The sequence below is a fragment of the Sorghum bicolor genome, chromosome 4, assembly GCF_000003195.3.
Source record: "Sorghum bicolor cultivar BTx623 chromosome 4, Sorghum_bicolor_NCBIv3, whole genome shotgun sequence".
Taxonomy (NCBI): Eukaryota; Viridiplantae; Streptophyta; class Magnoliopsida; order Poales; family Poaceae; genus Sorghum; species Sorghum bicolor.
In genome coordinates, this window is record NC_012873.2 from 4,373,682 (window position 1) to 4,399,139 (window position 25,458).

Consider the following 25,458-nt stretch of genomic DNA (forward strand, 5'->3'; position numbering starts at 1 on the left):
TCTATGCATAAAAAACATAAAACACTTCTGATAAGGTCGTTTGTAAATAATTTTGCCACTTACCTCAATATGTTTAGTTTAGTTTATAATGTTGTGTAGAGGCCTTTATTTGGACTTTCCCATTTTACAAACTAGGCCCTTAACTTTTTTAAAAAAACATAGGTGCATAATGATAATAAGTTAGAATAATTGGAGATGCTTTTTGCTTATACTGGGTGACCTATACTATCAGTTGACTTCATTTTTCTCTTCTAAATGAGCCGCCAGCAGCTTCCCTCGTCGGCCAAAAAACTGCTGGCCGTTGGATCTTCCATCCTGTGCTCCACGTTTGCTGTTGTGGCTTCTATTGGCTCCAACAAAATCTGCGTGAAGCGACTCTTCATAGGATTCCTGTGTTGCTTTCAGCTTCTCTTTGCTTCTCACTGGAATCAGCTCTGCCAAATATATGTCCCAGCTCCGATGCCCGACCTTCTTCCCTCTTCTTTTGCTCTGTGCCGCTTCGTCTTCTTCATAGCACATAGTTACTATGCGTACCTATATATTGGATTTTGCGTCAGATCATAGCACACTACTGCCCAGGTTACTCTCACCAAGGCGCACTCCATAGTTACTGATTCGGTAATTACAAACACATGGACGACTTCAGCATACTCAAAATATTCCAGCTAAATAAGAAAAAAAACAAATACATGAATAAACTAATGCACCACTTTACAGCAAATAGAATAGCCCAACCCGTTAATCAATTTGTGCAGCTCATCTAGATAAAACAAACTGAATCTTCTTCATTAGCCCATTCCAAGAACGAGTCAGCTACAGAGCAATGGCCATATATATATACGAAGACCAAAAGTCACAGAAAACTCTAGTGCCTCCTCGTCTTCTACTACACTCTCCTTTTACTCTGTGAAACACTACGCTGTTCCCTCAAGGCCACAAAAACTTTCTAAACTCACTTGCTTCTTCTCCCACAATAACCAAGCGCAGGAAACCTACAGTGTCAACACCATACCACTGCTTGCGACAGGAACTTGGTGAATATGTTCTTCAATATACTCAAATTTTGTTTCCCTTTTTTCGATACCGATCTAATTATGTTTTGACTTCTTGCTGATAATTACCATGCTCCACACATTTATATATACAAACATAGTTAGCTCACTGTATTTATCCTCTTTTGTATTACAGATCACACTGGTGTTAGACGACCCTGATCATGGCTATCTGAAATCCAAACAAATGAAACAGCAGTAGCCAGGTGCCTGCATTACCTTTGTATTCTAAATACTCATATCTCAGTTCATATTAGATATTCATAGATTATCCCTTTTATTTCTGAATACTATATACTCACAAATAATTTCATTTATCCAGAGCTACATACTAGAAGATTTAAATATTGTGCTTACTTAGATGATTCTGCCTGTACATGCTATGTGTTTAGTTCCGTAAAAATTTTAAACACATTTAATCATCATTTCAACCTAGATATTTTGCATTGCACATCTAATAAACTTAAATTATGCAGTACCTTACACATACACTGACTTATTTTATATGAGATAAATATACAGGTATTATAACAGTGGATCTACAATAATAGTTTCAAGATGAATGCTCAGCACTATCCAAATCTTACTGTGATTGATGACTCAGAGATTCAGTCCAACGCTGACCACATAGAAGAAAGAGCAGTGATTGCAAGACTTCCACAGTCAGCAAGAAATATCATAGAGCATATACAGTTAAGGGATGCAATCCAGGAAAGTTTCCAAATTGATATCAAATTAGAAGATATCTCACAATACAATTCGGACTACATTATCATGCTACACTCACCCAATACAAAAAACATCCTGCTCAACAAAGGATTTCTCAAAGTTGATACCTTCACACTTCCACTGATCCCATGGGACAGATATTATGGTTCAACAATTATGCCTCTTCCAACTTATCTTACAGATGCTGAACACCAAAATCAATATTCACTCACGCGGTCACGCCACACAATAGAGAACAGCTAACCATTGATATCTTTGGACTTCCACCTCATTTGTGCTGTGAATTCATAGTACGCCACCTGCTTAAGAAACTCTGTGTCATCCATGAAGTTACATTTACACCAGCAAATTTAGTGTACTCAGTCGATGCCTATGGATCAGAAATGTATGTTCCCAATATTGCATATATAGGTGTGAAAAAAACAACACAAAATAGCAGTATTATCAGCATGTGGCCATTATGGTATGAAACCATTACAGAAGACATGCATGGCTACCCTTGTGAACCATACTATTTACACAACACCGGCAACTTCGAAGGTAACCACATTCACATCTATAATGTTCTCATTTAATTGATAATCTTTTATCTTAAATCATAATATCTACAACATTAGCAGGAGACTCTGACCTTGACAGTGAGCATCGTAGAGAGGTCCACAAACAATACTATGATCTTCAAGGTATATTTATCTACTTTAATATAATAAACATGCAACAAAATGTCATAAAACAAACACTCATATTATTTGGTTCTTTTTACAGATGGAAACAATGAGATGACCTCCCGATTAAAAGGTACATCATCTATATGTTTCATTTCGTACTTATATTCTTTTTCCATACTGTCTCATATATAAATACTACATACTTATCACTAACTTTAACCATTTTCTGGCATTCAACTATATAACAAAACAGAATATGTAACCAGATTTTCAGACGATTCAGGTAAAAACATAAAAACTTAGTCTTCCAAATATACATATTTATCATTTTAAAAAAAAGATCACTAACACCTTTCTTTCTTTTTCGTTCTTATATATTCCACGGGGAAAATAAAACATTAGCAGATTGGGAACCATATGCACCATGACCAGGTAATACACGAGCAGGAATCTCTGAGATCAAAATCAACTAAAACAATTAGTAAATTTTTGTGAAAAAAACATTGATCTAACATCAGTTTTTTAATAGGTATCTTCAACACCAAGCAAGACAGCATATTTTGGCAACAAGCTTCAAGCAATGAAGAACAATATTCTGGCAGTCTGGATTAGACATATATATTACTACTATGTAATTGATGCATCTTGTACATACATGCATGTATCGTATTTATATTAGTCTAATGTACTTGGCTACTCAGAACAAGTATCTATTCAGTACTTCGGCGAACATATAATGCATCCATCCTGTAAATACATGAAGATCTAATATGTTTCCGTATATCTACCATATATAAATCTGTGCTTCTATGCATATGTACTATCAATGTTCAAAATTGTTGATGTCCAACCTATGTATGCTTATCCACGCGCGCGATGGCGCGCGGGTTCCACTAGTATTGGTTAGAGTGTGTGCAAACATGCAAGGTAGGTAAAAAGATAAGCATTTGGTTGCACATTGGAATCTGCATTTTGTATCACCCTCGATGGTACGGTGGTTCCTATACTGAATTTGAAATCATAAAAGAATTTGAACCTCCATTGAGTCCACTACAACACATGTTTGTAATTGAGAACTCCACCAAATCATATAACATCCTCAAAATTATTTGCCTGCTTGTCAAATCAATAAATCTCTTTAGTTCTAAAATTATATGGTCATTACCACCAAAACCCACATTAAAATCTGATTGCACTTACATTCTCTCTTAGTCTATACATGCCTCGGGGGAGGGGGGGTGTAGGTATTCATGACTTCATTGGATGGGAGTATGTAGCTCAAGTAGATAAGAAGTGATCAAGTGTGAGATGTACCAAGATACGGCCATGAATTGGCATGAGAAAGACGTACATATAAGAGTGATTCTTGTGTATACGAGCATTAGGCAACTATCGGAGCTATGGTTAGTTGGTTACGGTGAGCTAGGGCACTTAGCTATTTATGACTTTTCGATGAAGACGAGGTGGCCATTTGAGGCGACGAATGGTAGAAAAAATAGAAGAAAAAAAGTTTGAAAATTCATGGGTGCTTTGTAGTAGAAGATTGTGGTTGCTTTATGCCCATCGGTTAATCTCCCTCACTAGCTTGGAACCGCTGGATGGAGCTGTCATGCTTGCTCGTGACACATGGCGTGTGTAATGAAATCCCTTCTTTATCGGGCAACGTAAACATGTCAAGTACCAATAATTAAGGCCTTGTTTAGTTCCAAATTTTTTTGCAAAATAGGAATAGTACCACTTTCGTTTGTATTTGACAAATATTGTTCAATTATAGACTAGCTAGGCTCAAAAGATTCGTCTCGTCAATTCCGACCAAACTGTGCAATTAGTTTTTATTTTCATATATATTTAATACTCTATGCATACGTCTAAAGATTCGATGTGACGGAGAATCTGAAAAATTTTGCAAAATTTTTGGAAACTAAACAAGGCCTAAGTAAACAAAGGAACGTGCCAGAAGCAGCGCTGTGCACTGTAGCATATCATGCTAGTACTGTACACGTAGGGATCCAAATGTTTGCGTTGCTCGATCTAGATAAGCAACGGATGGGTCAGACTCGAGAGGATATGCATCCGAACTGTGCGCAAGTGCCACACGCTGTACAGTTCCATACTTGCATGTTTGACTGTCTCTGCTCAGCCAGAGGCCTTAACGTCTCGTCCTTGCAAAACTCTGCACCCTTTGCGCACGTAATCTGAGTCACCGTGCACATCCGCAGATGCCAAATTGATCAACGCTCTGAAAAACGGTTGCAAGAAGCTAACAAAATAGAATCGCATGGAGATTGGCATTTGGCCAGACGTACAAAGCAAACTCGACATGGAGTACGTATTATTAAATTATCTACGTATATTAAAAATAAAATATAGGACTCAGGCATTGTTTACTTTTCAAAAATTTTCAAGATTCTCCATCACATCAAATCTTGCGGTACATGCATGAAATATTAAATATAAATAAAATAAAATAAAACTAATTGCATAGTTTGTAATTTGCGAGACGAATCTTTTAAGCCTAGTTAGTTCATGGTTGGACAATAACTACCAAATACAAATGAAAGTGCTATAATAGCAAAATCCAAAAAAATTTGCAAACTAAGCAAGGCCTTACAGTATTTGTATGACTCAAAGATTTATACAATTTTGCATTTATACTACTCAAATCAAATCAAATAATAAAAAAATGTATTTAAATTGTTGGACACTCTCTTGCGAGAGACACCCTCCAAAAATAAAGCCTATGCAACTATGCTCGAGCACATGGTATTCTTCTTTAGTTCATGAAAAGATTTTTTTTGATGTCACATCGGATATATCGACACACATTTGAAGTGTTAAATATAGACTAACAAAAAAGTAAGTTGCATAGCTCGTTTGGAAACTGCGAGATGAATTTATTAAGACTAATTAATCCCCTATTAGCACATGTGGGTTACTGTAATAAACTAATTAGTCTTAAAAAAATTATCTTGTGATTTACAATTAAACTGTATAATTAGTTTTTTTTCTACATCTAATGCTCCAGGTATATCAAATATTCGATGTGATGGATGAAAAGTTTTTCGGCAAAGAACTGCCTAAAAGGTGAAAGAATAGTTGGCTCTGTGCTACCACGCAGCTAGGGTCTTGTTTAATTGCAACTTTTTTAAAAAATGAACACTGTAGCATTTTTTATTTGTATTTAACAAATATTATTCAATTATATATTAACTAGGCTTAAAAGATTCATCTTATAAATTACATATAAATTGTGCAATTAGTTGTTTTTTTATTTATATTTAATGTTTTATACATATATTGTAAGATTTGATTTGACGTTTTGTAAAATTTTTGAAAACAGTTCTCACTCCCCACCTATCGAGGTCGAGGTTTTGCCGGCTCTCCGATACCCTTGTCCAGACGCGGCCCAAGCCTCAAAGACCCATGAGAATTGCTAACGGACCGCCGGTTCCAATACAAAATCTCCTATACACATTAGCGTATGTTAAAAATAAAGAAAGTACAGGGGTCTAAGTGCAAATTTATCAGTCAATCGGTTACCGCATCCACAATGAGCCAATGAGCCCGTACATAGACTACTGGAAGAGGAAGAAAAAAAGAATTGAAGTTTTTCTAGGATTCCTAATGCAAAATCTTCTATAAAAATTAATAAATATATAGTAATTCATAGAAAAATCTAAAAATTACAAAATAAATTTTTTAAGCTCCATATAGTAAACAAAAAATATCACAAATTTTAGTATACTTTTTTTTAATGGTAGATGTTTGCCTATGCTTTTTAGTATAAAACTAAAATTGTAGTTATCTTGCTCTAATTATTATGAAAATTTTATAATAGCCTATTTAATGTGATGCTTGATTTGTGGTAAAAGTTTTAGCACAATTCCTTTATATCTCACTGATTTACTAATTTAACTAAATTTATGCTTGAGGATGCTTCCACTACCTTTGCATGGTGTGTTGTTATGTCATAAACACTTTATAAGTCTATGTTTATAATCTACATACATTTAACCCATGTATTTATAATCTACATACATTTAACTGATATATCATATTTCATAGAAATCCTAATCTAAATAAAAAAATAAAGCTACCAACAAACTTCTCATGTTTTAATATAATACTAAGGTATATTAAGAGGTAATATTAAAGTAAGAGAAGGTTTGATGTTTGATTTGTGGTAAAAGTTTCAGCACAATTCTTTTATATCTCACTGATTTACTAATTTAACTAAATTTATGTTTGAGGATGCTTCCACTACCTTTGCATGGTGCGTTGTTATGTCATATAAACACTTTATAAGTCCACGTGTTTATAATCTACATACATTTAACCCATGTGTTTATAATCTACATACACTTAACTGATATATCATATTTCATAGAAATCCTAATCTAAATAAAAAAATAAAGCTACCAACAAACTTCTCATGTTTTAATATAATACTAAGGTATATTAAGAGGTAATATTAAAGTAAGAGAAGGTTTGACTAATTTCTATTTTATTATTAAATAAATATATCGCCAAGCTACATATTATTTTAAATATTAACTATCTAATACTATAGATGTCATGGTTATCAATAAAATAAATTATGGACTTTAATTTTTATAAAAAACATAACTATAAATAGAATGTAACATTATGTCATAACTTTCTATGGCCATTTGATGCTTTTCTCCAGTTGCAATGCACAATAAAAATCAATCTCAAGATTTACATAGACTTCAGCTTACCAATAAAAAGTATATTGTTAACTTCTTGTCTTTTCACGAACAATGCATAAATTGACAGAAACTTATACAATCTATATAAAATCTAAATCAAATCTACAAATTATAATTCAAAAGTTTATTAGGCTCCTTTCAACCAGAGAGTATAAGGTGCCATTGCGCATGAAATAAAAATTCTAAAAAGTCTAAGAGCATGTATATAAACTATATATGGACAGTCTCCTTCAAAGTCAGTTTTAAAAGCTTAAAAATTATCAAATTTAATACAAAGGATAAAACATAAATAAATATAACAAAGTGCTCATTTTCTACAAACATCTATTTGCTCCCGTAGCAACGCACGGGCATATTTTGCTAGTTACATATAAATTGTGCAATTAGTTGTTTTTTTATTTATATTTAATGTTTCATGCATATATTGTAAGATTGGATTTGACGTTTTGTAAAATTTTTGAAAACAGTTCTCACTCCCCACCTATCGAGGTCGAGGTTTTGCCGGCTCTCCGATACCCTTGTCCAGACGCGGCCCAAACCTCAAGACCCATGAGAATTGCTAACGGACCGCCTTCCCTAACTGGGCCCACGAAGCACATCCGTCTTATCTGTTGAGGAGGCCCACAAAGCCCAGACCAGGCTGGATCTTGCTCGTTCACTTCCGCTCTTCGCCCTCCGTCTCAATTCAAATCCCGCTGCCTCGCCACCGTCTCCCGTCGCCAACTCCAGCGCTCCCCTCTCTTCTTTCCATTTCCGTTCCTCCCAGCCCCCGATCCCTAAACCCTACCTACCCCAAACCCTCGGCGGCGGCGGCGGCGGAAGGGACTGTTGGGTTTCCTTGTATCCTCCGGCATCGTCATGGGGTGCTTCCTCTCCTGCTTCCGCGGCGGCTCCGATCCGTCCGGCGATCTCCGCGTGAGCAAATCCACCTGCCACCTCCTCAATTCCTCGCGGCTCTTCATTTTTTTTTCTTCCGGTTTGGATCTGGTGTGGGTGGTAGTGGTGGCGAGATGTGATTCGGTCTGCCTGTTTGCTTTGTTCAGGACCCGCTCGTGAGGGAGAGCCGCCTCGGGGACGCCTTCCTGAACGACGAGAAAAGTACGTTTCATATTTCGCCATGGGTGTTGCAGATAGTTTTGAGGCCTGTTATTAGGAAATTCTTACTTTTATTGTGCGATATTGTCCTTTTAGAGTTTGATGAAGCTACTGGAAAGCCGGATGCGGTGGCGGCTTATGGCCATGGAGTTGACGAGGAGCTTCGGAGAGAGGTACCAACCACAACCAGTGTTCTCATGTGTTTGTAACTAGCTGTGTAAAATTGTATTTGAGTAATTGAGTTTAGTCCTTACTGGAATGTTTATGATTTTTTTTTGAAACTGTAATTAGATTGTGCTACAGTTAAATTGCCACTGTCACCAGTGTAAATTAGTAGAAATGTAGTCCTGTAATCTTTCTTTTACTTTTTTGACATGCATATTGAAACACAGATCAAAACACTATTTTTAGTATAATCCCATCGTCTTAAGACATGCATATAGTAGGGCATGCTCCACTTGAGGTGATTGTCTCATGGTCTTAGCATTCAAATGACCGGATATTTAAATATGCTAATTTTTCCATGTGTGCCTCCACATATGTTCACAGTCAACTAAATTTCAACTTATAAAGAAAAGAATGTCGAGGCATTGTGAAAATATAATAAGTTTTGACGTGTTTTTTGCATATCAATACATATTTCCTTTTGAGAATACCTGTTCCAATATATATGTGAGGTAGTACCTGATATCTAATTGTATTGTTATCTTAAGATGATTTTTGTCTACTGGTTGTGACTTGTGAACTTGTGGCTTATGATTTTATAGGCAAAATACCTTTAAATGTTTATCAAAGAAAAACTTTATTTATGTGTATATAGGTCAATATGCATAATTCCTATTTTCTTTCAGCTTTTGCAATTCTTTTGTATTTTGATTGAAGGCTCATGAAAACTACTTCATATATACACTACATGATAATCACTGATCTCATTAAAATGCGCTTTTATGGAATTCCATGACAACCAGGCCAATTATCTCAAGTCATGTGGCACAATCTCACAAACGCCACCGGAAATTCTAGATTCAGTCCCAATCAATTCAGAAGATGCTGATGAGGTAAGAAATTCATCTGCAAGCTTGTCCTGAAATTTGCCATCTGAACTTTTTTTTGGCTCGCAGGTGGTGAGACACTGATCAAAACACTATTTTTAGTACATCCATCATCTTAACACTGAATGTAGGGCATGCTCCACTGGAGGTCATTGCGTCACCATTCAAATGATCGGTTATTTACATATGCTAATTTTTCCATGTGTGCCTACACCTATGTTCACAGTCAATTAAATTTCAATTTCTAAAGAAAGGAATGCCGAGGCATTGTGAAAATATAATAAGATTTGACGTGTTTGTTGCATATTAATACAGAATAAAAAGAATACCTGTTCCAATATATATGTGAGGTAGGTACCCGAGATCTAATGGTATTGTTATCTAAAGATAATTTTGTCTACTGGTTGTGACGTGTGAACTTGCAGCTTATGATTTCATAGGCAAAATACCTTTTAAGTCTTTATCAAAGGTCAACTTTATTTTTTTTATATAGGTCAATATGCATAATTACTATTATCTTTCAGCTTTTGCAATTCTGTTGTATTTTGATTGAAGGCTCATGAAAACTACTTCATATACACTACATGATAATGGCTAATCTCAATAAAATGTGTTTTTATGGAATTCCATGACAACCAGGCCAATTATCTCAAATCATGTGGCACAATATCCCAAACTCGACCGGAGATTCTAGATTCAATCCAAGTCAATTCAGAAGATGCTAAGGAGGTAAGAATCTTTCATCTGCAAGCTTGTCCTAAAATTCGTCATCTGAATATCTTTTTTCGCTTACAGTGCGGTGACACACCAACCAACGTGCAGCTGATGAAAGATGCAGTGCTACTTGAAGAAAACTCATCTGAATTGTAAGTAACCACTTCCATTCTTTTCATGAGTGGTTCCCTGTGAACTTGTATGTTTACGATGATTATAATTTGGTGCCTTTTGTATTTCAATGCAGGCTCAACTCTGGTGAGCATGATGTATCGACATGTAAGGAGGACATTGATGAAGGTACTCTCGGGGTGGGATCAGAAACTCAGTCATCCTTACAGGACAAGCCTTTATATCAGAATGTTAGAGATCAAAGCACTGATTCCAATGATTCACCTTACCCAACCCCTCTGGTCCTAAGGGGTGACATTCAGACCCCTGGAACTATTTATACTGCTTATAAGGAGACTTCGAAGCCTGGAAAGCGTACAAGGGCTAGCAGACAGTTCATCTACCCTGTTCTGCGACCCATCGAGAACAAGATGCAGTGGATGGAACTAAAAGCTGAGTCTCCTGTGCTAGCATCCAATCCTCCAAAAAGGAGAAATCTGAGCGCAGATTACAGCGAGAAGGCTCAGCAAACGTTTACAAGTTCCACAGTTACAGAGACCGAATCTTCAGAATATGTATCCTTCCCAATTCATGACAACTGTGCAGTGCAGATTGAAGTGATGTCACCTGATGAACCCAAAGACCAAAATATCAACCAACAGCAGGATGAAGGTGAACACCTATTGGAGCAGAGTTCAGAATATGGAAAGCGTGGAGTCACAAGCCTGTCTCATTGGCTGAAGCCATCTTCTGCAGATGATGAGAGCAAGTGCAGCCCTGATGATGGCAACGTTGGGAAGGAGACATGGTATGAGACGAGCGTCTCTGATGTGCCTATCTTTCCTGCATTTGGTTTCAACTGGGAAACCGACAACCCAACTCCTGTGTTGCCCAAGGCATGGGACGGCAACGGCATCCCAAATACCACTACCAAATACAAAGAGGTATATATCAAAACTTGCAGCTTGCGTATGCTCTCTATCCTTGCAAATTTGCAGTTAGGTGTGACTTGTGAGCGACACCTTTTATGCTAGTCTGACTGATATTTCCCTGTTGTCAGGACCAGAAAGTCAGCTGGCATGCCACGCCATTTGAAGAAAGGCTGTTGAAGGTTTTGTCCGACGAGAAACCTCGCCATGAAAGGTATGCCTGTTACAACCCATGCTTATACATCTCTGTCTGTACAAAGTGCTGTCCACGGTCTTCCAATTTTGAGTTTTGGTAGTCTAGATGTTACTACTAGCAAAGTTAGATCTGCTGGATGAAATCACATACAGATTTACTAATACCTGCATGATGGTCCCTCTTCGCAGGAAAATCAGCGGAAAGCTTATCCACCTCGAGGAAAACGCCGAGTAGAGATGGCCTTGCAAGCTTGGAGACGCCCTGGCCGTCCTCGGCATCATGAACCGTCTGAGAATGGTCCAGTCCAGGTGTTTGCCAACTCACCATATGAACTCCCCTCCCGGTACCGTCCGTGCCCGTTTTTTCAACCGCATGCCGTCTGTAAATAGAGTTTTTTTGAGTGCCTGATGAAACACATTCTTTCGAACTCCATCCTGCGCCGCTGCGTAAATCTGGGACCAGCCAGCCCTTGGCTGTCAACCGCGTGTAGTTTTGCCCGTCGATGAACTGGTTTGCTCTGTTGTTGCGGGGGGACCCAAAAACGGTGAATTATACTGTGCATTGTGACAACATCAGCTCTGGATTGGCGTGTGTGTGTGTGGAGGTGTGGTGTCATCATCATCAGTAATAAAAGACAAGAAGAGTACTACTCAAAGACAAGCTTGTGGTGCGGTTTTCTTGAGAAATTCTCCTATGCCCATCACATGACACATTCAAAAACCTCGAGCGGTGGTGGTTTTCGGTTGCCTCGCCGTCCGATCACCCATGTTTCGTTTGGCCTCATCTCTCGGCAATTATTTTTTTCCCTTCTGCAGTTTGGATTCCATGCCTGGCTCTGATTGCGCACTGCCACTGCGGCGCAGGGGTCAGTCAGGACTCAGGAGTGTTGTTATGGCCTAGTTTAGATACATCCAAAAATCCAAAACTTTACAAAATTCTCCATCACATCGAATCTTATGACACATGCATGGAACATTAAATATAGATAAAAAAGATAACTAATTACACAGTTTACCTATAAATCACGAGACGAATCTTTTAAGCCTAATTGCTCCATGATTAGATAATGTTTGTCAAATAAAAACGAAAGTGCTACAGTGTTAAAATTCAAAAAGTTTTTGGATCTAAACAAGGCGTCACATCGAATCTTTTAGCACATACATAAAACAATAAATATAGACGAAAACAAAAACTAATTACACGGTTTAGCTTTTTTGCAAGCGTTGGAGGCGACGAGAGGCGCAACTGCTGACGAATAGCGGCCAGCAGCGTCTCTCAGCAGAGAGCCTGTAAACACTCACTGCCAAATGAACGCAGGCAGGCAGGCAGCGGCGCCACCACGGCAACGCCGGGCGACCTCGTGGGGTGCAGTGGTGCCTGCGGCAGAGGGAGATAAATGTTCATGCTGGATCACAGGCTCACAGTACCGGGGTCGATCGCAGGAAACTTCACGTCACGTCACGTCACGATCACGCGATGCCATTTTGCCATGACGACATGTGTGTACCGTACCGCGAATCTACCTGCAGCAGCGCCGCTGGCTGCGAATCACAAATCAAATCATCCTCTGGAAATGCAAATGACGCCGATGGCCGTCGGCCACGGGAGGCACAGCGCGGACCCGGCCGGACAGGGGGGCACAGGCTTGGTAGGCCAATGCAAGCTCCCTCCAGCCAAGGCAGTGTCCGATTCCGATCGATCCATCCGCCCCGGCCCCGCGCCGATCGACGGTAGTAGCTGGGGCCTTGAAGACCGGCGTAAAGGCTGTGTCGTGTCCTCCTCCGGCGATCAGACACCCATGCTGTGCGACTCACTGCGACAGCAACAGAGGGCGTCGACCGTATCATTTGGCCATGACTATGAGAGAAAAAATAAGGCCGTGTTTAGTTCTGAAAAAATTTGGCAAATGGACACCGTAGCACTTTCATTTGTATTTGACAAATATTATCTAATCATGGACTAACTAGACTCAAAAGATTCGTATCGTCAATTCCGACCAAACTGTGCAATTAGTTTTTATTTTCGTCTATATTTAATACTCCATGCATGCGTCAAAAGATTCGATATGACGGGGAATGTGAAAAATTTTGCAAAATTTTCAGAAAACTAAACAAGGCCTAAATACGGTTGTATCTTTCACCGAGCGATGGAATGCATCGACAGTTTCAGACAGTGAATATATACTACCTGCCTGCAGGGCTGTGAGCTCTCACTCACCCAGTCACCCATGAATGAGGACCACCCGCGGATGGAAATGGAACGGCCGGGAACAGGATCTGACACCTTCAGATCAAATCAGACGACGCGGGGACGACAGGGGAGAGGGAGGCCGCTGCGGACAAGGAGACGATCGATCGAGAGACGACGCAAAAGGGCAAAGCAAGCGAGACGGATGCCTCGGCGGTCCACGCTCGATTGATTGCATTCATCCACTCCCATCCATGTTGCATCGTGGTAGTATACCGTACGTGCATCTACATTCTACATGGATGGAGTATATATATCTCAATTGTCATCTTCATTTCTCCAGGCATTATTCTACACATCGTCGCGCTTGCCTTAATTATTAATAATAAAAGTTATGACTTGACAAGCTTTTCGCGTGTAGTATATTGTACGTACGTATACATGTACATTGTCGGGATTATATATATCACTGGGCAGATGATGCGTAGTAAATAGGAGTACAGTACAGGCTTAAACAAATGGATAAGCCAGGCTGCTGCGTACAAGCGTGTCCAAAATCCGTTTACCAGATCGACGACGACGCATCCAAATCCAAATCCGCTATATCCTTCCCTGTTCATGGCGTCTGCACAAGAGAGTGTCCAATCCGTTTACCAGATCGACGACGCATCCATATATCCGCTAAGCCCCTATTGGATCATATGGTCACGTAGTTTAATTAGTATATCATTTCTGGCCTCGGTCTCGACGTCGATCTCGCACGCACTTGGCCGTTGCCGTTGCATGAAACGCCGCCGGCCGGCTTGGGTCACGGGTTCGCCGGTGACTGCTTGCCAGTTGCCAGTGGCCAATTGCCATGCATGCCACGCGCGTCGTCCCCGGACCGGAACACGGAGCTGTAATAAAATTGAAAAGGCCTCCTAGATTCCCCTGCGATCTGGCGATCCGTTCCCCCCCATGTCGTTTCCTCCGCAACTTGGCATCATCATGGCAAGCGTCAGACGACACTCATGTGCAAGAAATTAACCATCACGACGGATGCATCAGTAACTCATAGCGCGCCTCTGCTAGAAATTAACCATCACGGAATCTGCTTCACACACAATTAAGGCCTTGTTTAGTTACCAAAAAATTTTGCAAAATTTTTTAGATTTCCCGTCACATCGAATCTTTAGACACATGCATGAAGTATTAAATATAGACAAAAATAAAAACTAATTGCACAGTTTGGTCGAAATTGACGAGATGAATCTTTTGAGCCTAGTCCATAATTGGACAATATTTGTCAAATACAAACGAAAGAGCTACAGTGTCGATTTTGCAAAATATTTTGGAACTAAACAAGGCCTAAATTACTGCATCTATCTTTGCCACCAAACTACTTTCCCGTTCTAAATTTCGTATAAGTGAAGCATTTAAAATTGGTACTAAAATATAAGCTATTGTATAGTATTCAAATTATAACTTGGAACGGACAGCACAAACGAGACAAAGATGTTGCTCAGGTTCATGAGGGAAGTGTGTATATGTATTAGGCTGCATTCAGGATGTACATCATCCAGGTGTTGTTGGCGCGCCCTCCAAATGTTTGAATTCATTTCTCTGGACACCTCTAGTTATTAAGGCCTTGTTTACATGTAAAATTTTTTTTGGATTTCGCTACGGTAGCATTTTCGTTTGTTTGTGGCAAATATTATTCAATCTGATATTAACTAGGGTTAAAAGATTCGTCTCATGATTTACAGACAAACTGTGTAATTAGTTTTTTTGTTTTCGTCTATATTTAGTGCTTCATGCATGTGCCGCAAGATTCGATGTGATGGAGAATCTTGAAAACTTTTTGAATTTTGGTGGGAACTAAACAAGGCCTAACTATAGTGGAGCTGCTGCCCGCTGGGACCCGATCAAGGTGTCCTCCTTGGCGCTTCCCCATCAGCCATCACCCATCAATGCCTGAATAATCCTGATCTCACCTGCTCGATCAGGCTCCCAGTCCCAGCCGAGCCAATGCATAGCAATGCAAGCAGACAAACCACTGAACGTGGTAACAAACAAACATATAGCAACATGGCTTCGAGTCCAGCAGCAGCTCAAACTGTCTCTGCGTGCGTGCAGCTCTAGACTAGTGTCAAGTGCGTGGACAGCATGCAACAGCCTCACCGATATGATATGCTGATCAAGAGTAGGCACATTGGTATACGAAATTGCGATGCAAGAGCCTCTTGTCTGCTTGCTGCTTGTCTCCAGCTACCTATGGTAGCTTCACACGCTTCACAAGGACGACCAACTCGATCGCGTACGTAGTATACCTAGCTATAGGATTAGTTTTGACTGGTTTTTTTATTAATTAGTGATCGATGACGGGTACCATGTACCAACCACCCCTCCTCACATGTTTGTCGTTTGCGCGTGGCGTATCATTTGGCATGTATTACATCAATGTTAACATGATGACCGTGCATTGTTTAGTCGGTATGTGCGTACGTACGATCGACGTACATGCATGCATCCACGCATGGGCCATGCATGGATGCGTGCGCATGCACCTGTGTGTTTAAATCTTTTAATTTGGAGAGATCCGTGTGTGTGTTCTAGACTACACTTCTAGCTAGTTGGCCATTATGTGGCGTTTGACGTTCAAGCTGCGCTAGATACCTTCTCGTGATGTCGCAACTTGCAAGGCCTAGCCGCCTCTACTTCTACGAGGACAAAATCACTATCTTGCTTTAAAATGGGGGCGCATAAACGCTAAAGAATCTATAATCAATGTGATTAAAATAAATTAGTTAATTGGAAACTATATATTAATATAAGTTTAAAGTTATATTGTTCATGCATGCAAACCAAATCCCTATTTAGGAAATAAGTGATAGACCATGAAAACTTAACTAACTAAATAATGTATCCATTATTCATACACTCAATCATCTTCCATCCCGTCAAAAAAAATCATCTTCCAAAAACAAAAATATTTATGGATGTTGAGCAAAAAAACTAACTCTACAGCTAGATCTAGATTTATTGCCTATTCAAAAACTCAGATCTAATGCCTATTCAAAAACTAACTAATATAGTCTATAAAACTTAAGACATGGTCACTAAATAAGGCTAGAATCTTGTTCTCCTACTAAATTTAACCAGTACCTTCAAAACTTCATTTGTATGCCTAAACCACCATGAGAGAGAGAGAGAAAGCGAATCAAAAACCTAATCATGAGCAAGTAATCTACAACTAAACCCGTAAAAAGATGTTAGAAGTATCATTTACTTACCTTCAAGAGTCTCGTCCTCCAAAGAAATCAAAAGCAAAACCTTAGTCTAAGAGGTTTTTTTTGTATTTCTTAAAAAGTTGACCATGCTCCCTTACCTTTCTCTCTGGGCTACAATATTTGTCCTAAGGAGGAAGATTGGAGGCTAGAATGTCTACTGAAAACATTTAGAAATGTATTTCTAAAGGTGCTTGCGAATCCTACCCGTCTCTAAAAACAATCTCCATTTCTCTAAGGTGGCATTTTTAGCTGTCTCTAGAAGTTACCATTTTTTAGAATGTTAGCCGCCTCTAGAAATGTATTTATAGAGATAACTAGATTAGTGTGATCCGAAGAGGGCTCTCTAGGGAAGCTAGAATTCAGCCGCCTCTGTCCAAGGATGGTGTCATTGCTAAAAATCGTTTATGTAGTATAGTGACGATGAGTAGAAAAAATATAGAGAGAGCCCCCATATAGATAAGATCTTAATAAACCCATCTTGGCAAGTTATTTTCTTACAATCCCACACTTTGAAGTTTCATTTGTTTTCATGTATTCTTCACATCTACATGGCACTTGCACAAAATCTTCCATCTTTTGTCTGTCAACTCCGCCATTTCTCTCTCCTCTTGCACTAGTCATGCATAGACATCACAACATAATAAGCTTGTTAACCTCTAAGTGATAATATATAAGCATATGAAGAATTTGAGGATGTCTGAGCTTATTAGAATCATGCAAAGGTGTGAGAGCTCGAGTCATGTTAGGAATTTTTCTTAATTTCTTAGGTGAGTGTTTTTTTTCTTTTTCACTACATGTCTTATTGCTAAATTGTTATTGTTGTTGTGATATATGCCATTATTGATGTTGGGTCTTTGTGGTGTCTTTCTTAGAGGAGGAAGGAGCGATGGAAATCTTGGGATGTATTTTGGTGGGAGGGGGGCTCATGGCCCTTATCTTTGGTGTTGGATTCTTCTTGGGATGATTGGAAGCAAGGGATATGCACTAATATGAAAAAGGGAAAACCGTCACATAATGTGAAAAATATAAAACTATCACATAATATGTGTGCTCGGCCTAGAGGCCGCCGTCATTGGTGGAGAGACGGGGAGCAAATGGAATAGGTCAATGGTCATGAGTCGGATCCAGCTCCTATCGAGGAAAATTGATGTTGCGGTCGTCATATTTGAAAGAACATTTTAGAGATCCTCCACTGCTGTCACATAAAAACTCTAAGTATCGTCATAAATTTGGTACCATCAACCAGCTACTTGGGATTTATATTTTCATGACAACCTTTGCTACCTTTATATGACAAACTAAAATGTATTGTCATATATAGTGCCGATGTTTCTGGAATTTATGACATCAGAGACCTTTATGTTGTATTATATGACAATAATTTGTATCATCATGAGGATTATCGTCATAGAAGGAAGGTTTTCGTGTACTGATGACTTGGGTTTGGGGCTACATAGTAGCCTGCATAGATAGTGGGAGAAAAGAGAGGCATAGCTAGATATAGATCAATCAAAAAAGATTAGCATGCTCAGATTAAGGGGCTGTTTGGTTGCTAGCCACAATTTGCCACACTTTACCTTAGGCAAGTTTGACCAAGTTGACAAGTGTTTGGTTGACAACTAAGCTTAGGCATGATTCTTTTGGGCTCCACATGTCATAATACTTTTGGACAAAAACTCCACATGTCATAGAGTAAAAAAGTGTGGCAAGATTCCTTTAGGCATGACAAAGTGTGGCAACCAATTTGCTAGCCACACCTTTTGTGGCTTGCCACACTTACCTAAAGTTAGTTATGGTGGATTATGGCTAGCAAGCAAACATCTCTTAATTAGCTATAGTGTTACTCTGAAGGCTCAAACTGAGTATGTAAAGGTACGCAAGTAGGTGCACTTAGCTTGCTTTATGCTGCCTTCTTCAAGGGAAACCTCGTACCCTTATACGCACATGGCACATATACAGGTGAAGCAAGATAAAACCAGTACCCTGGTTGATCATTACAATATATAGAACCTAGAGCTATTACAAGTCAAATCTTTACGATTCCACTTCGGCTATATTAAGTGTCTAGTTTTTTTTGTTTAAGCAACATGTAATTTTGTCGATGTTTGGCTACAGAAAAATATGAATTGTCTCTTGTAAGTTGTCTAAAAATGTCACTCTGTGTGAAATTATTTTTGTATAAAAATGTAAAAAATATGAATTTTGACGTACTGTTTGATATTGTTGTCTAAAAATTCAGACATCTAAAATATAGCAACTCTCACTCTCTTTCAATTTTGATGACGAACAATAAATTCTATAATATCTTAGTGTCATAAATAAAATGTCACTCTGTGTGAAATTATTTTGTGTATAAAAATGACAAAAAATATGAATTTTGACGTAATGTTTGAGATTGTTGTCTAAAAATTCAGACATCTAAAATATAGCAACTCTCACTCTCTTTCAATTTTGATGACGAACAATAATTTCTGTAATATCTTATTATCATAAATAAAATGTCACTCCATGTGAAATTATTTTTGTATAAACGTAAATCTTGCATTGTTAATGTATATATTATTTTTATATTATAATGATCAAAATTTAAAATGTTTAACTTATAACACATCTAAATGAAGAACCAAATAAGTATAACGCTGCATCTCACCTAACAGCGCATTATTTTTTTAGCACACCATAAACAAGGTTATAGTAGTCCTCAAAGAGAAAGCGGGTACATGCATGAGAGCATGAGTAAAAAGCACGAGTGAAGTTTGAGTGTGCTATATGTGACGAGTGAGGCCCTTTTTTTTAAAAAAGTTTTCGTCCAAAAACTTCTCACCTCATCAAATTAAATATTTATTTATTTTTTATTTATATAATATTAAATATAGATTAAAAATAACTGACTCCACAGTTTATATGTATTTTACAAAACAATTTTTTTTAAGTTTAATTAGTTTATAATTAGATATTAATTGCTATAGTTATAAATATATTGTGCCTTGTTTAGATCTATTTTTTTCCTAGTGTAGCACTTTCATTTATATTTAGTAATTATTTTTCAAATATGGACTAAGTACGCTTATAAAAAATTTATCTTACAAATTATATGAAAATCTATATTTAATGCTCTATGTATGTGCCATAAAATACGATACGACGAAAAATCTTGAAAAGTTTTTAGATTTTAGATAGAACTAAACAAGACCTATGATACCTAAAAACTTTGTCTTTCCCGAGTAGATAAAAAATTTCAGAACAACAATGCGCCAACAGTGTCCGTCTCCTCTCCTGAATTGAATTCACTGTTCACGTCACACGCTTCACTGTTTACCCGACGTGCACAAAACAGAACACGCCTGCATGCGCGCGTACGTGGCCCGGTGGGGCCCAGCTGCCATCCGTGGGCCCGGGCTTTAACTGCGCCAGCCGCCAGCGCCTCCGCCCATTACTACCCGACCGGCCGACCCAAAGGCAAGGCAATGGCTTGAGCCTTGAGAAGAGAGTGAGGAGAGGCACTGGGAGCGCACGGGCGCGATTACGCGGAGTCGCGGATGCTCCAGTGTCCAGAGCAGACAGCAACCGCCCAAGCGCCATGATGCCGCCGCCGCCGCCGCCGCGAACGCCGTCCTCCCTCCGCGACCTGCTCGCGCGGGAGCGCGTCGACGAGGACGAGGACGACGACGCGCCGCAGCTGGCCCCGCGCCGCGCCACCTTCGGGCGGTCGTCGCCCCAGCGCCCTCGCGGCGCGTCGTCGAGGTCGAGGTCGAGGTCGTGCAGGCACGCGTCGCCGCCACCGCCGCCGCCGGTGGCCACGACCACGAAGACGAGGGAGGCAGAGGAGGGGGAGGCCGCTGGCGCGGTGGTGGCCGTGCTGTCCGCGTACGCCGGGAGGCTGCTGAGGGACGCGGACTTCAGGCGGGCGCTCCGCGACAAGTGCGCCGCGTGCCTCGCCGCCGCGGGCGACGACGACGCGGCGGGCCGCCCCGTGCTGGCCAACCTCGAGCTCGGCATCGAGAGCATCGAGCGCCTCGCCGCCGACAACGGCTCCGCGGCCGCGCAGGCGCCGCGCGACGCCAAGATCCGCTCGCTCCGCAACTCCATCCGCCTCCTCAGCGTCGTCGCGTCGCTCCACTCGACGCGCCCCGGCGCCGCGGGGGAAGGCGGCGGCGGCGGCGGACGCACATGCGGGGTGCCCAACTCCCACCTCGCCGCCTGCGCGCAGCTCTACCTCGCCGTCGTCTACAAGATGGAGCGCAACGACCGCGTCGCCGCGCGCCACCTCATGCAGGTGTTCGCCGACGCGCCCGGGCTCGCGCGCAGGGACCTCCTCCCGGACCTCTGGGACCACGTCTTCCTGCCCCACCTGCTCCACCTCAAGGTCTGGTTCACCAAGGAGGTCGACCTCGTCGCTGGCTGGGACGCCGACGACCGGTGTAGGAGGATGAAGACCCTGCAGAGGCTCTACAACGATCACATGGACAGTGGCACGGCGCAGTTCGCTATGTACTACAAGGAGTGGCTCAAGTCAGGTGCCGCCGCGCCGCCTCCGGTCCCATCGGTGCCATTGCCGTCCATGCCCAGGAATTTCGATGGGCGCGAGAAGAACTCGGCCTCGGTGCACAGGACCTCCATCAATAGAGACTTGTGGGTGAACCTTTCCCACAGACTGCATTGGAAACAAGTTTGAACAGTTTGTCATCAGTCCGTCAGTATACAAGATCAAGTTTCTCAGAGTTATCTGAATTCTGATTGCAGGTATAATGCGGTTTTTGGCACAGCTCTCAAGCAAGAAGATGTCAAAGATTCAAAGCTGGACGATGAGACTGGACTAGTTCTAGATTTGGATGTCGAATTGGATCATAATTCAGTGGGCTTGAAGACAGAGAAGCTTGCTCATGTGAGTCAACAGTTCCTTACTTTCTCCAGATGACTACTCCTAAATGGTTTGCCTCTTCGTTCGCAAAAAAAAAAAAAAAATGGTTTGCCTCTTAGTAAAATGTGTTTGTTGGCGTGTCAAACTAGTATTGGCATCTATCTTTTAGACAAGTGACGAGTTGTGGTTACTGTTTGCAGTTGAAAATAATTAAAGTGGTGCCAAGGAGACAGACAGCCGTTTGATCCCAGTACATATCATATTTGTTTTCTATGCCGTGGGGCCTAGGAAATTTTGGTCATATATTCCTAGAATACTCTCAGTTATTTATGGTTGGTTGTAGCCTTGTGGTAGACTCCTACTTTTAGCATCCACTGAACTGTTTGGTTCAAAAAGTTTGCTTCTGAACTGAGAAACATTCTGTCCTTTATGGCCCATTTGATCTTGATTTAGGCCTTGTTTAGTTACACCCAAAATCCAAAATTTTTTCAAGATTTCCCATCACATCGAATTTTGCGGCATATGCATGGAGCATTAAATATAGATAAAAAAAATAACTAATTGTATAGTTTGCATGTAATTTACGAGACAAATCTTTTGAGCGTAGTTAGTCCATGGTTGAACAATAATTGACAAATACAAACGAAAGTGCTACAGTACCAAAAAACTTTTCATCCAGGGAACTAAACAAGTTCTTAGGATTAACATATATCTTAAATTGACAATGCAAATTTCTTCTCTTACTTTAGAGTTTAGAATAACACTGTTATATAGTCTTTTAAGTTACTGTTCTTGGTGGCTGATAAGCATCTTTTGTAGTACATGTTCCTATTTGTCTGATCGTACTGTTCACTTGATTTGTGTGTCTTCAGACTGTGTAGTTATGCATCTAACTCATTTCTCACGGAATGTGAATTGTTTAGTCCTGCATATACCTTTGAAGTTTGTTAACTTAAACCTTTTTTGAGTAGACAGAGTAAAATGGGGCTCCAGGAAAAGCATTCCCGCTCTCGGAAAGAAGGTGCTATTCTAGAAACAGCACCTACACAACGGAAATCATACTCTTTTCGATTATTCTCCTGTCAAGGTGATATAAGCAGGAATGTTATCAATCATCCCAAAACAGCAAAGAAAGAACTTGTGTCTGTCGAGAAAGAGCTAGACAGCAATGAGCTAACAATGACTCTGGAACGAGCAATTTATGTGGTATCCAATTCGGACAGCCTTAGGCAATGCGAGGATGCTGTGCATGAAGTTGCCAGAGCATGTTCAACCTCACATGGGGACCCAAATTTTGTAAACTTGCTGTCATGTGCCTCTTTTATTCAAGGTCTTCTCGAAGTTACATTTACCTCCAAAGACGATGCTGTACTGGAGTCAGCTATATCGATAATGGGAAAGTTGGTTTTGGGGAATGAGGTGATTAGACAGCTTGTGCTTAATGCGGATCCACAGCTTGAGGTTTTCTTAAGACTCCTGAGAAGCAACGAGTTGTTCCTGAAGGCAGCTGTAGTGCTTTATATGATGAAGCCTAAAGCTAAGCAGATGCTATCATTGGACTGGATTCCGCTTGTACTGCACATATTGGAGTGTGGTGACGAGATGCAATCTCTGTTTTCTGTAAAATGCGCCCCGAAAATAGCTGCATTCTATTTTCTAGATCAGCTCCTTATGGGGTTTGATGTTGACAGAAACATTGAGAATGCAAAGCAGATGATTGCTCTCGGTGGTTTGGACCTCCTTATCAGCAGGCTCGAAGCTGGTGATGCTCGCGAGAGCAGACACTGCATCGCTCTCTTGACCACATGTATTCAAGCTGACGGCAGTTGTAGACACTACTTAGCTGATAATCTGAAGAAGGAGCCTCTTGTTCAACTTCTCGTTGGAAATCAGAAGAAAGCTAGTGCCGCGTCCCTTAATTTGATGAGTGAACTCGTCTGCCTTAATAGGTGACATACTTCTCCGTTGTTAGTAACATAAGTATTCTGAAAAACTACGCTAAAACACTCCTGGGATTGAACTAATTCTTCTTTCTTCAAACAGAACAACCAAAATTGTGGAGTTCGTCAAGGAGCTGAAAAACAGTGGGTGCTTAAATACAATGCATATTCTGTTAGTCTATCTCCAGCAGGCTCCTCTTGTCCAGCACCCACTAGCAGCTATCATGTTACTTCAGCTTGATCTCCTGGTAACACCTCTAAATTTCCTCCTTTGCTCGGGAATGTATTTGGTATTTGTTCAATTCCCATATGGAAGCTTTCTTGCAGGGTGATCCTTTGCAGTACAGCGTATACAGAGAGGAAGCGATCGAGGCCATCATAGCTGCTTTGGAGCACAGTTCACAGAGCAGAAAGGTCCAGGAACAGTGTGCTCGAGCTCTTTTAATCTTGGCAGGGCGGTTTTCAACTTCAGGAGAACCCATAGCAGAAGCATGGCTACTAAAGAGAGCAGGTCTAGATGATTCCCTCTCTGAATCCTTCAGGAGATCGGAAATATTCAAAGATAAGAGTGTTCGAGCGGTACGTTCAAACACCCGGAAAAAAAACTATAATTTATGATTACCTTACTTATGATTTGGTCTTTGTTTTTTCCCCCTATGTTTGGTTTTTTAAACCATCATGTTTGCGCTAATGACTAGGAAGAAGAAAAGCTAGTTGAAGAACGGCTGAAGAAACTTGCCTTGATGTTACTGAAGAGTGGGGACAAAAGGTTCCTCATGGCACTGTCAAACTGCATATCTGATGGAATCCCGAATCTGAGTCGATCGTGCCTCATCACTATAGCATGGATGAGCAGCTCCCTCTCACCGCTGCGTGGATGCAACGATTTCCAGCCTCTAGCATGCTCCATTCTCGCGTCAAATCTTTTAGATAGCTTAAGCTATGACAGAGTTTTGGAGGAGAGGGTACTTGCTTCGCTGTCACTGCTGAATGTTGTGAGACATCCAGGTACGCTTGCAAAACTAGTAATGACCTTGTGACCTAAAAAAATTTGCATTTGCAATCTTTCTGCAAGCTGGGTCATTTTAAGCTCACCTTTCCTAAATCCTAATCTGACAGAATGCATGGAGAAAGTTTTCCCACTGAAGAAAGAAACCATCGAGTCACTCCAAGATCTTGCTGAGGTGACGTGGACAGCAAAGGAGCTCCTCTTTGCCTGCTGCAGATAACATGATCAGATCCGCAGCAACCAAGAGCCACTACACACCAGCATGTAATTGGAAGTAATTGTTTTGCGAGAAATGTAATCACCACTGTGTTGTACACAAATTGTTTTGTTGAAATGTAAAGCCCTATAGCTCATTTCCCCTCGTATTGGACTTTGGCTTTCGCTGTTAAATTAAGAAGCTTTGCAAATGGCTTCCTTCTTCAATTGTACATTGTTCCTGTGCTGATATGTTTCGAGTGAAAAAATACGTGCCTATCGGATCTCACATCATCAATCTTTCTAAGGCCACTGAGATATATATATGAAGCTTTTGTTGCATAAGTTTGTTTAAATTGTTGGACACTCCTTTGGATTACCATCAGCGACACAAATCTGTAGGAGATTTGCAATGAGTTTGCGGAAAGCTAAGCTGTGCTTTTCGTCTAACGACTAATTCAACGGTTCCTCTGGTCGACTGGTCCAACTTGAAAAATGAAACAAAGCCATTCCGGTCCAAGGAATGCAGCTAAGATAGCAATTTCCAGGACCCTTCGTGGCTAAGGGTGGTGTTTGGTTGAAGTTGTTAAAGTTTAATAGGCTATATTATTTTATTTTATTTAATAATTATCTCGCAAATTACTCTTTAACTATATTTTTAATTTTATAAATAATTTATATTTAGTACTCTATGTATGTGTCTAAATATTTGATGTGACAG

General features: G+C 40.3%; 3 protein-coding genes across 5 annotated transcripts; all 3 read left to right on the forward strand.

Annotated features, from left to right (window-relative positions):
• On the forward strand, positions 1,185-3,269 carry LOC110434568. Of its 3 annotated transcripts, XR_002452084.1 has the most exons (7): positions 1,185-1,258; positions 1,575-2,321; positions 2,402-2,464; positions 2,547-2,579; positions 2,703-2,732; positions 2,855-2,881; positions 2,979-3,269. XR_002452084.1 is itself a non-coding variant. In XM_021458841.1 (5 exons), the coding sequence occupies exons 2-5, from the start codon at positions 2,165-2,167 to the stop codon at positions 3,059-3,061; spliced, it is 339 nt and encodes a 112-aa protein (XP_021314516.1). In that variant the 5' UTR covers positions 1,185-1,258; positions 1,575-2,164; the 3' UTR covers positions 3,062-3,269. The 3 variants fall into 3 exon arrangements, 2 of the variants coding, with proteins under 2 accessions (XP_021314516.1, XP_021314517.1); XM_021458841.1 differs by lacking the exons at positions 2,703-2,732; positions 2,855-2,881 and having other exon boundaries at positions 2,399-2,464; XM_021458842.1 differs by lacking the exons at positions 2,703-2,732; positions 2,855-2,881.
• LOC8076109 (protein JASON) lies at positions 7,879-11,962 on the forward strand. The gene is made up of 9 exons (XM_021458649.1): positions 7,879-8,094; positions 8,223-8,277; positions 8,371-8,447; positions 9,243-9,332; positions 9,966-10,055; positions 10,122-10,192; positions 10,288-11,095; positions 11,212-11,294; positions 11,465-11,962. The coding sequence occupies exons 1-9, from the start codon at positions 8,038-8,040 to the stop codon at positions 11,508-11,510; spliced, it is 1,377 nt and encodes a 458-aa protein (XP_021314324.1). The 5' UTR covers positions 7,879-8,037; the 3' UTR covers positions 11,511-11,962.
• LOC8077169 (putative E3 ubiquitin-protein ligase LIN-1) lies at positions 20,187-25,026 on the forward strand. Its single transcript, XM_002451566.2, has 7 exons — positions 20,187-21,364; positions 21,476-21,617; positions 22,569-23,542; positions 23,637-23,781; positions 23,861-24,112; positions 24,232-24,541; positions 24,653-25,026. The coding sequence occupies exons 1-7, from the start codon at positions 20,313-20,315 to the stop codon at positions 24,760-24,762; spliced, it is 2,985 nt and encodes a 994-aa protein (XP_002451611.2). The 5' UTR covers positions 20,187-20,312; the 3' UTR covers positions 24,763-25,026.

Coding starts and splice junctions, on each gene's coding strand:
- LOC110434568 (XM_021458841.1), top strand. CDS start 2,165: ATGTATGTTCCCAATATTGCATATATAGGTGTGAAAAAAACAACACAA. Junction 2,322..2,398: donor CAACACCGGCAACTTCGAAG/GTAACCACATTC, acceptor CTACAACATTAG/CAGGAGACTCTGACCTTGAC. Junction 2,580..2,978: donor GATGACCTCCCGATTAAAAG/GTACATCATCTA, acceptor GTTTTTTAATAG/GTATCTTCAACACCAAGCAA.
- LOC8076109 (XM_021458649.1), top strand. CDS start 8,038: ATGGGGTGCTTCCTCTCCTGCTTCCGCGGCGGCTCCGATCCGTCCGGC. Junction 8,448..9,242: donor ACGAGGAGCTTCGGAGAGAG/GTACCAACCACA, acceptor CATGACAACCAG/GCCAATTATCTCAAGTCATG. Junction 9,333..9,965: donor ATTCAGAAGATGCTGATGAG/GTAAGAAATTCA, acceptor CATGACAACCAG/GCCAATTATCTCAAATCATG.
- LOC8077169 (XM_002451566.2), top strand. CDS start 20,313: ATGATGCCGCCGCCGCCGCCGCCGCGAACGCCGTCCTCCCTCCGCGAC. Junction 23,543..23,636: donor GAACTCGTCTGCCTTAATAG/GTGACATACTTC, acceptor TTCTTCAAACAG/AACAACCAAAATTGTGGAGT. Junction 24,542..24,652: donor GAATGTTGTGAGACATCCAG/GTACGCTTGCAA, acceptor CTAATCTGACAG/AATGCATGGAGAAAGTTTTC.